The sequence below is a fragment of the Echiichthys vipera genome (assembly GCF_963691815.1).
Source record: "Echiichthys vipera genome assembly, chromosome: 21".
In the NCBI taxonomy this organism is placed as follows: domain Eukaryota; kingdom Metazoa; phylum Chordata; class Actinopteri; order Perciformes; family Trachinidae; genus Echiichthys; species Echiichthys vipera.
Window position 1 is genome coordinate 25,838,599 of NC_139846.1, and position 10,000 is coordinate 25,848,598.

Consider the following 10,000-nt stretch of genomic DNA (forward strand, 5'->3'; position numbering starts at 1 on the left):
CACCTCCCTAGGGAGGCGCCCAGGGTTCATCCAGACCAGATGATCCTGAACCACCTCAACTGGCTCCTTTCAACACAAAGGAGCAGCGGCTCTACTCCGAGTTCCTCACGGATGCTGAACTTCTCCCCCTCAAGGTCGGGAACGAGTCCTGACCCCAAGTGAAGGAGTTCAAGGACCTCGGGATCTGGTTCACGAGTGAGGGGACGATGGAGCGTGAGTTTGGCCGGAGAATCGGAGCAGCGGGGGCAGAGCTGCAGTTGCTCTACCGCACCGTTGTGATGAACAGAGAGCTGAGGAAGGCAAAGCTCTGGATCTACCCTCAGTCCTGGTTCCTACCCTCACCTGTGGTCATGAAAGCTGGGTCAGGACCCAAAGAACCAGGTCCAGGTCAGGACCCAAAGAACCAGGTCCAGGTCAGGACCCAAAGAACCAGGTCCAGGTCAGGACCCAAAGAACCAGGTCCAGGTCAGGACCCAAAGAACCAGGTCCAGGTCAGGACCCAAAGAACCAGGTCCAGGTCAGGACCCAAAGAGCCAGGTCCAGGTCAGGACCCAAAGAACCAGGTCCAGGTCAGGACCCAGAGAACCAGGTCCAGGTCAGGACCCAAAGAACCAGGTCCAGGTCAGGACCCAAAGAACCAGATCCAGGTCCAAGCGTGTGAAATGTGTTTCCTCAGGAGGGGGTCTGGAGTCTCCCTTAGAGAGAGAGAGGGGGGGAGTTCAGTCACATTGACATTGAGTCTGTAAAAGTGTGAAAAGTTGAAAACTGGAGCCCTGAGAGTGGAGCATGTGTGCCGGCAGGGGTCCGGGGACGGAGGGCGTGGCTCCGGCTGAAGCCAGCGAGCGTCTGCAGAGCTTCCAGGCGGAGTTCGATCAGCTGTGGAGGAAATACACCACCTGTTCCGGAGGGGAGGAGCTGTTCGGACTTCCTGTGAACGGTACGAGCGCCGATCCACTGGCTCCTTCTTCTCCTTCTCTCTCCTTTCCCTCCTCATCATCCCTCTCTTCCCTGCAGAGTATCCGGAGCTGCAGAGGATCAAGAAGGAGCTCTCCCTGCTGTCCAAACTCTACGCGCTGTACAGCTCCGTCATCGACAGCGTCGCCGGCTACTACGACATCCTGTGGGCCGACCTCGACATCGACAAGATCAACGGCGAGCTGCAGGACTTCCAGAACAGGTGCAGCAGGGCGGAGCTTCAGCACACTCGACCAGTTCCGATCTGTTTGAGGCCGTTCTGTCATGTTCTTGTGGTGTTTTCATCTGTTTTAGTCGTTCTGTAAACATAAAAACATCAAAAGGTAAACATGCACGCAGATTAGCCCCCAAAGACGTTCGCACTGTGACAGCACCTGCCGCTCCGTCTCTCACTCCGTCTTCTTTTGTGCGTTCAGGATCCGGAAGCTTCCGAAGGCGTTGAAGGACTGGCAGGCGTTCAGAGATCTGAAGAAAACCATCGATGACTTCGCGGAGAGCTGCCCGCTGCTCTGCATGATGGCCGACAAGGTGGGAGCCCCGGTGTGACTTTACCCACACCGTAGAGTCTCTGTTTTACAGGAGACGGGGGAAGGTTCAGAGTCGAGAACGTCATGATCTCAGCGCATGAACCTCGTCCTCACCTCTGTTGAGTTGTTGCAGCAGCTTTTTCCCACAGATTTAGAGAACCCGTTTACATTCATCTGGACCCAGAGAACCTGTTTACGTTCATCTGGACCCAGAGAACCTGTTTACATTCATCTGGACCCAGAGAACCCGTTTACGTTCATCTGGACCCAGAGAACCTGTTTACATCCATCTGGACCCAGAGAACCCGTTTACGTTCATCTGGACCCAGAGAACCTGTTTATGTTCATCTGGACCCAGAGAACCTGTTTACGTTCATCTGGACCCAGAGAACCTGTTTACATTCATCTGGACCCAGAGAACCTGTTTATGTTCATCTGGACCCAGAGAACCTGTTTACGTTCATCTGGACCCAGAGAACATTAGATGTAGTATTTAAATTCCCTTAAAGTTACTTCTTTAACGTACGAACCTCCTTAAAACGGCACCGTTAACCCGTCAGAACCCCCCCGTGTCCCTCAGGCGATGCTGCCCCGACACTGGACTCGTCTCGGTGAGGTGACGGGTCACAGCTTCCAGGTGGAGTCGGAGAGTTTCTGCCTCAGAACCATCATGGAGGCGCCGCTGCTGAAGCACAAAGAAGACATCGAGGTACTGGTGACGGTGTTCACACGCGGACGAATGAAAAGTGAGAGTTTTTAAGGGTTAAACTAAGTTTCCCGTGCTTGTGTCAGGATGTTTGCATCAGCGCGGTGAAGGAGCGAGACATCGAGGCCAAGCTCAAGGACGTGGCGGCGGAGTGGAGCGGCGTGGAGCTCGGGTTCGCCCCCTTCAGGACCCGAGGAGAACTGCTGCTGAGAGGAACCGACACCGCGGAGAAGATCTCAGCCATGGAGGACAGTCTGATGGTGCTGGCGTCACTGCTGAGCAACAGGTGAGGGAAGGAAGAGACAAGGAAGGAAGGAAGAGACAAGGAAGGAAGGAAGAGACAAGGAAGGAAGGAAGAGACAAGGAAGGAAGTAAGGAAGAAACCAGGAAGGAAGGAAGGCAGGGGCAAGGAAGGAAGTAAGAGACAAGGAAGGAAGGAAGGAAGGAAGAGACCAGGAAGGAAGGAAGGAAGGCAGGGGCAAGGAAGAAAGGAAGAGACAAGGAAGGAAGGAAGGAAGAGACAAGGAAGGAAGGAAGGAAGAGACCAGGAAGGAAGGAAGAGACAAGGAAGGAAGGAAGGAAGGAATAGACCAGGAAGGAAGGAAGAAATAGACAAGGAAGGAAGGAAGAGACAAGGAAGGAAGGAAGGAATAGACCAGGAAGGAAGAAAGAGACCAGGAAGGAAGGAAGAGACAAGGAAGGAAGGAAGAGACAAGGAAGGAAGGAATAGACCAGGAAGGAAGGAAGAGACAAGGAAGGAAGGAAGGAATAGACCAGGAAGGAAGAGACAAGGAAGGAAGGAAGGAAGAGACAAGGAAGGAAGGAAGAGACAAGGAAGGAATGAAGAGACAAGGAAGGAAGGAAGGAAGGAAGGAATAGACCAGGAAGGAAGGAAGAGACAAGGAGGGAAGAAAGAGACAAGGAAGGAAGGAAGAGACAAGGAAGGAAGGAAGAGACAAGGAAGGAAGGAAGAGACAAGGAAGGAGGGAAGGAATAGACCAGGAAGGAAGGAAGGTAGAGACAAGGAAGGAAGGAAGAGACAAGGAAGGAAGGAAGAGACAAGGAAGGAAGAAAGAGATAAGGAAGGAAGGAAGAGACAAGGAAGGAAGAAAGAGATAAGGAAGGAAGGAATGAAGAGACAAGGAAGGAAGGAAGGAAGAGACAAGGAAGGAAGGAAGAGACAAATAAGGAGGAGACAAGTAAGGAAGTAAGAGACAAGGAAAGACGGAAGGAAGAGACAGGGAAGGAAGGAAGGAAGAGACAAGGAAGGAAGGAAGAGACAAGGAAGGAAGTTAGAGACAAGGAAGGAAGGAAGAGACAAAGAAGGAAGGAAGAGACAAGGAAGTAAGAGACATGGAAGGAAGAGCCAAGGAAGGAAGGAAGAGACCAGGAAGGAAGGAAGAGACAAGGAAGGAAGGAAGGAAGAGACAAGGAAGGAAGGAAGAGACAAGGAAGGAAGGAAGGAAGAGACAAGGAAGGAAGGAAGAGACAAGGAAGGAAGGAAGAGACAAGGAAGGAAGTAAGAGACAAAGAAGGAAGTTAGAGACAAGGAAGTAAGAGACATGGAAGGAAGGAAGAGACAGAGAAGGAAGGAAGAGACAAGGAAGGAAGTTAGAGACAAGGAAGTAAGAGACATGGAAGGAATAGACCAGGAAGGAAGGAAGAGACAAAGAAGGATGGAAGAGACAAGGAAGTAAGAGACATGGAAGGAAGAGACAAGGAAGGAAGGAAGAGACCAGGAAGGAAGGAAGAGACAAGGAAGGAAGGAAGGAAGAGACAAGGAAGGAAGGAAGAGACAAGGAAGGAAGGAAGGAAGAGACAAGGAAGGAAGGAAGAGACAAGGAAGGAAGGAAGAGACAAGGAAGGAAGTAAGAGACAAAGAAGGAAGTTAGAGACAAGGAAGTAAGAGACATGGAAGGAAGGAAGAGACAGAGAAGGAAGGAAGAGACAAGGAAGGAAGTTAGAGACAAGGAAGTAAGAGACATGGAAGGAATAGACCAGGAAGGAAGGAAGAGACAAGGAAGGAAGGAAGAGACCAGGAAGGAAGTGAAGAGTGGTGACGGTGAACGTCTGAACCTGCAGGTACAACGCCCCGTTCAAGCCGTCGATCCAGCTGTGGATCCAGAAACTCTCCAACGCCTCCGAGATCATTGAGAAGTGGCTGTCGGTCCAGAACCTGTGGATCTACCTGGAGGCCGTGTTCGTGGGCGGAGACATCGCCAAGCAGCTGCCTCAGGTCGCACGGTCGCCACGGTTTTACCGTTTTAACCGTTTTTACCGTTTTCTCTGAGTTCGTTAAACTTTGTCTCTGACTCGTCCAGGAGGCCAAACGCTTCCAGAACATCGACAAGTCGTGGCAGCGGATCATGCAGCGAGCGCACGAGCTTCCCAACGTGGTGCAGTGCTGCGTGGGGGACGAGACGCTCAGCCAGGTGCTGCCCACGTGCCTCTGAGCAATACTCTGCCCGTGGTTGATCGACGTGACACTGACGCTCTTCCTCCTCCTGCAGTTGCTGCCGCACCTCCTGGAGCAGCTGGAGCTCTGTCAGAAGTCTCTGTCCGGGTACCTGGAGAAGAAGCGCCTGGTGTTTCCTCGGTTCTTCTTCGTGTCCGACCCGGCGCTGCTGGAGATTCTGGGCCAAGCCTCTGACGCACACACCATACAGGTAACACACAGGTGTACAGGTAACGCACACCTGTACAGGTAACACACACCTGTACAGGTAACACACACCATACAGGTAACACACAGGTGTACAGGTAACACACAGCTGTACAGGTGACACACAGCTGTACAGGTAACACACACCATACAGGTAACACACAGGTGTACAGGTAACACACACCTGTACAGGTGACACACACCTGAATTGTCTCTCTCCCTCTCTTCCTCTCAGGCTCATCTGCTCAGTCTGTTCGATAACGTCAGCAGAGTTGTTTTCAATGAGAAAATCTACGACCAGATCGTCAGTTTTCAGTCTCAAGAAGGAGAAACCGTGGAGCTGAGCACACCTGTGCTGGCTCAGGTACACACCTGTATCACTATCCTTACGGGGACCTTCCAATAATGATCCCGCCTGTTTTCCTAAATCCATCCAGGCAGCGCCCGGGTCTCCTGCGTGGGCGTGGCCTAGTAACATAAAAGTTATATGTGCATAACTTATTTATGTTTTCTTTTGCTAACAGTAGATATTTACACGGCTAACAGAACAGCTAACGTTTATTCCAGTAAGAACATCTGAACGTGCGGATCATGTCTTTGACTCATGACGCTGTAGCTTTGGCTTTAGCTTTAGCTGTGAGACGTGTCTCTTCCAGGGCAACGTGCTTTAGCTTTAGCTGTGAGACGTGTCTCTTCCAGGGTAACGTGCTTTAGCTTTAGCCGTGAGACGTGTCTCTTCGAGGGTAACGTGCTTTAGCTTTAGCTTTAGCTGTGAGACGTGTCTCTTCCAGGGTAACTTGCTTTAGCTTAAGCTTTAGCCGTAAGACGTGTCTCTTCCAGGGGAACGTGGAGGTGTGGTTGGGGCAGCTGCTGGCAGGGGTGAGGCAGACCCTCCATGCTATCATCCGTCAGGCCCACATGACCATCAGCGACCCGGGCCTGAAGCTTCTGGAGTTCCAGTCGGCGTTTCCAGCTCAGGTGGGCCTCCTGGGAATCCAGATGATCTGGACCAGAGACGCAGAAGATGCGCTCGTCCTCAGCAAGTCTGACAAGAAGGTGCTTTTATTTTGAAAATCGAAGCAAACGGGAAGCATTTGCCGATCACCTCCCCTCACTCGTCTCTTATCTGATTGGCTCACAGGTCATGCAGACGACCAATCAGAAGTTCCTGGACCTCCTCAACGAGCTGATCGACATGACGACCAAGGAGCTGAGCAGGAACGAGAGGACCAAGTACGAGACGCTCATCACCATCCACGTCCACCAGAGAGACATCTTCGACGAGCTGGTGAGTGGATGGAGGGACGGCCAAGAATACGACTTATTATCAGTCAAAAAAACTGTGTTTTTATTATGTTTTATTATATTTCCACCAGGTGCGTCTGAATGTACGAGCTGCGTCCGACTTTGAGTGGCAAAAACAGTCCAGGTTTTACTTCCTGGAGGAGACGGACAGATGTGTCATCCAGATCACAGACGTGGAGTTCAGCTACTGCAACGAATACCTGGGCTGCACAGACAGACTGGTCATCACCCCGCTGACAGACAGGTACACACACACACACACACACACACACACACACACACACACACACACACACACACACACCTGACACTGACTGCTGGGTGACACCATCATCAAACGCCTGTTAAAATGACGCCTGAATGTTCTCGAATCCGTCCAGGTGTTACATAACTCTGTCCCAGGCCCTGGGGATGAGCATGGGGGGCGCTCCGGCCGGTCCGGCAGGAACAGGTACACGCATCCACCGACAACTCTGTGAAATATTCTTGTATTGACGTTGTTGCATGTTGCTCTAATTCAGTGAGTGTGTGCGTTCAGGTAAGACGGAGACCACCAAAGACATGGGTCGCTGTCTGGGGAAATATGTGGTCGTGTTCAACTGTTCGGACCAGATGGACTACAGAGGACTCGGACGCATCTATAAAGGTGTGTGAACGTGTGTGTGATGACTGTCGTGCAGAGGAGGAAGTCACTGGAACACTTCTGATGGATTTACCTCAAACTTTGGTGTTTGAGTAAGAAGTTTTTATTGTTGTGAGCAACCAAAGAAGCATTCTTACCAGGTCTTTGGTCCGGTTCAGAGTGGACCAAAGGTTCTAGGTTGAATGTGTCATCATGTGTTGCTTACATGTCTGTGTTTTATACACATGTGGCAACAAAAACAGGCAAACATAACAAAGGTACATTTGAAAATTTGGACTTAGGAAAGTACTTTCTCCTGTTCAAAGCCTCGTGTTTCTACAGTGTCGCCTGAACAGATCTGAGTCTTTCAAAAACGAGAGAATTGTAATTTTACCACTTTACCATGGAATAAGAAATAAGTTGTCACGGACGGTGACAGGGGATACACGGAGGATTGGACCCAAATACAGACATGGATCTCAAGAGTCAGTTTAACAGATTTAATAAACTTACCTAAACAGGTGCACAGAGAACAAAGAGAGAACACGGAGAGGACTGAGAGAAACTGGTCACGGGGATCGAGCACAGGAGGGAGGTACGCTGGGAGACAGGCTGGCAGGCAGGTCGCCAGGGAAACGGGCAACAGGGGCAAAAAGCACGAGGAACAGTCACAAACAGGTCCACGGAGGAGTGAGAGGAAAAACATCGACACAAGGATGAAGCCAGCCCTGCTACACGCTACCGCTCCTGCTGCTTAGACATCTGGAGTATGTGGAATAATGATCCGGCCCCGAATGAGACTCAGGACCGGCTCAATATACTGAGAGGCAGGTGATTAGAGACAACGAGAAACACCTGCCGGGAAAACCAGCTCACAACAGGGAAACACAGACAGAGGAGCACATACAGGGGAACACAGACAGGGGGGGACAAAAACACCAAGACTAAAAAGGAGAGTAGGGCTGCCCTGATGTAACCATGACATAAGTGTTTGTAGGGGTTTATTAGATTGACCATTTCTTTGTTTGATTTGTTTTGGTTGACAGAGCGTTTGGACCTGGAGACAGTATTTTTTTAAGGGTGTTAAGTCAGATTTAAGGACCGGATAGGGTCCTGGGCTAATTTGGGACTTTGAAGATGTTCATATGTCCAACATCTCTTCCCTTTCCAAAAAGACTTCTTTTCATTTAGCTTCAACTATTTGCCTCAAGATCAGGTCACGTATCTGACTGCTGTTAAGTCATGTGATCTACTAGACATGGTGGCCTAACACGCATGTGAGCGCCTTAAGATCTACTGAACTTGTAGACTGTCATCAGTTTGTTGTTGTGTGTCTCTGCAGGTCTGGCGCAGTCCGGAGCCTGGGGCTGCTTCGATGAGTTTAACCGCATCGAGCTGCCGGTCCTGTCTGTGGCCGCCCAGCAGATCTACATCGTTCTGCAGTGTAAGAAGAACAAGAAGAAACAGTTCGTCTTCACAGACGGAGACCTGGTGGACATGGACCCGGAGTTCGGCATCTTCCTCACCATGGTAACCAATCTCAAAATTATAGCTATCAAACCATATTTAGTTTAAATAATCTCAGCCAAAATGCAGAATTAGCTGTTCCCGGAACCAGTTAGAGAATTCTTGAACCCAACCTCCAGAAAACCAGCCAGGGGGTCCTTGAACCCAACCTCCAGAGAACCAGTCAGAAAGTTCTTGAACCCAACCTCCAGAGAACCAGTTAGAGGGTTCTTGAACCCAACCTCCAGAGAACCCAGTTAGAGAGTTCTTGAACCCAACCCCCAGAGAACCAGTCAGGGAGTCCTTGAACCCAACCCCCAGAGAACCAGTCAGGGAGTTCTTGAACCCAACCTCCAGAGAACCAGTCAGGGAGTTCTTGAACCCAACCTCCAGAGAACCAGTCAGGGAGTCCTTGAACCCAACCTCCAGAGAACCAGTCAGAGAGTTCTTGAACCCAACCTCCAGAGAACCAGTCAGGGAGTTCTTGAACCCAACCTCCAGAGAACCAGTCAGGGAGTTCTTGAACCCAACCTCCAGAGAACCAGTCAGGGAGTCCTTGAACCCAACCTCCAGAGTACCAGTCAGAGAGTTCTTGAACCCAACATCCAGAGAACCCATTAGAGAGTTCTTGAACCCAACCTCCAGAGAACCAGTCAGAGAGTTCTTGAACCCAACCTCCAGAGACAGTTCTTGAACCCAACCCCCAAAGAACCAGTCAGGGAGTTCTTGAACCCAACCTCCAGAGAACCAGTCAGGGAGTTCTTGAACCCAACCTCCAGAGAACCAGTCAGGGAGTCCTTGAACCCAACCTCCAGAGAACCGGTTAGAGAGTTCTTGAACCCAACCTCCAGAGACAGTTCTTGAACCCAACCCCCAAAGAACCAGTCAGGGAGTTCTTGAACCCAACCTCCAGAGAACCAGTCAGGGAGTCCTTGAACCCAACCTCCAGAGAACCAGCGTCCCATCTCAGCATCAGTCAGAGTTCTTGAACTGAACCACATTTGAAGAAACCACAAAGTTCTAGACCTTATAACTTCTCGGTCCTCCAGAACCCTGGATACGCTGGTCGCCAGGAGCTGCCGGAGAACCTGAAGATTCAGTTTCGCACCGTCGCCATGATGGTCCCGGACCGAGCCATCATCATGAGGGTCAAACTGGCCAGTGCAGGTTTCCGTGACAACCAGGTCCTCAGCAGGAAGTTCTACACCCTCTACAAACTGTGTGAGGAGCAGCTCTCCAAACAGGTCACTTATGACATTTTACCAGATTTCTATACTTTATGGATCAAAGTTGCGTTTGACTTCATGATACTAACTCTGTCTCTACACCAGGTCCATTATGATTTTGGTCTAAGGAACATTTTGTCGGTTTTGAGGACGCTGGGAGCCGTGAAGAGATCCAACCCGTCCGAACCAGAGAAGACGGTGGTGATGAGAGTCCTGAGAGACATGAACCTGTCCAAGCTGGTGCGTCTGATTGGTTGTTAGGTGCAAATATAGAGAAAATAGAACCGTGAAATGAAAACAAGCATGGCTTTAGGGTCGTAAAGGATCGGCCGAGCAGTGGAAGGAGGACACGCAGAGGTCAGAGTCATCCGTACGTTTTATTTAGAGTTTATAACGCGATTTTTTATTTTAGAGGGAAAATATCACAGATGACTGAGACGGTTTCCGATAAAGTAAAGTTTTGAGCAGGAA

The 10,000-nt window shown here is 50.4% G+C and overlaps 1 protein-coding gene across 1 annotated transcript in view; it reads left to right on the forward strand.

Annotated features, from left to right (window-relative positions):
* The window catches only part of LOC310963560 (dynein axonemal heavy chain 5-like), a gene marked incomplete at both ends in the record, with an annotated part of 54,371 nt that overhangs the window by 18,472 nt on the left and 25,899 nt on the right, over positions 1-10,000 (forward strand). The window contains 17 exon segments of the mRNA XM_083936424.1: positions 801-937; positions 1,015-1,177; positions 1,392-1,503; positions 2,083-2,211; positions 2,295-2,494; positions 4,291-4,444; positions 4,530-4,640; positions 4,719-4,874; positions 5,106-5,234; positions 5,711-5,926; positions 6,012-6,158; positions 6,247-6,419; positions 6,556-6,626; positions 6,714-6,821; positions 8,140-8,327; positions 9,353-9,547; positions 9,635-9,769. Of these exon segments, the coding sequence (XP_083792550.1) occupies positions 801-937; positions 1,015-1,177; positions 1,392-1,503; positions 2,083-2,211; positions 2,295-2,494; positions 4,291-4,444; positions 4,530-4,640; positions 4,719-4,874; positions 5,106-5,234; positions 5,711-5,926; positions 6,012-6,158; positions 6,247-6,419; positions 6,556-6,626; positions 6,714-6,821; positions 8,140-8,327; positions 9,353-9,547; positions 9,635-9,769 (2,524 nt within the window).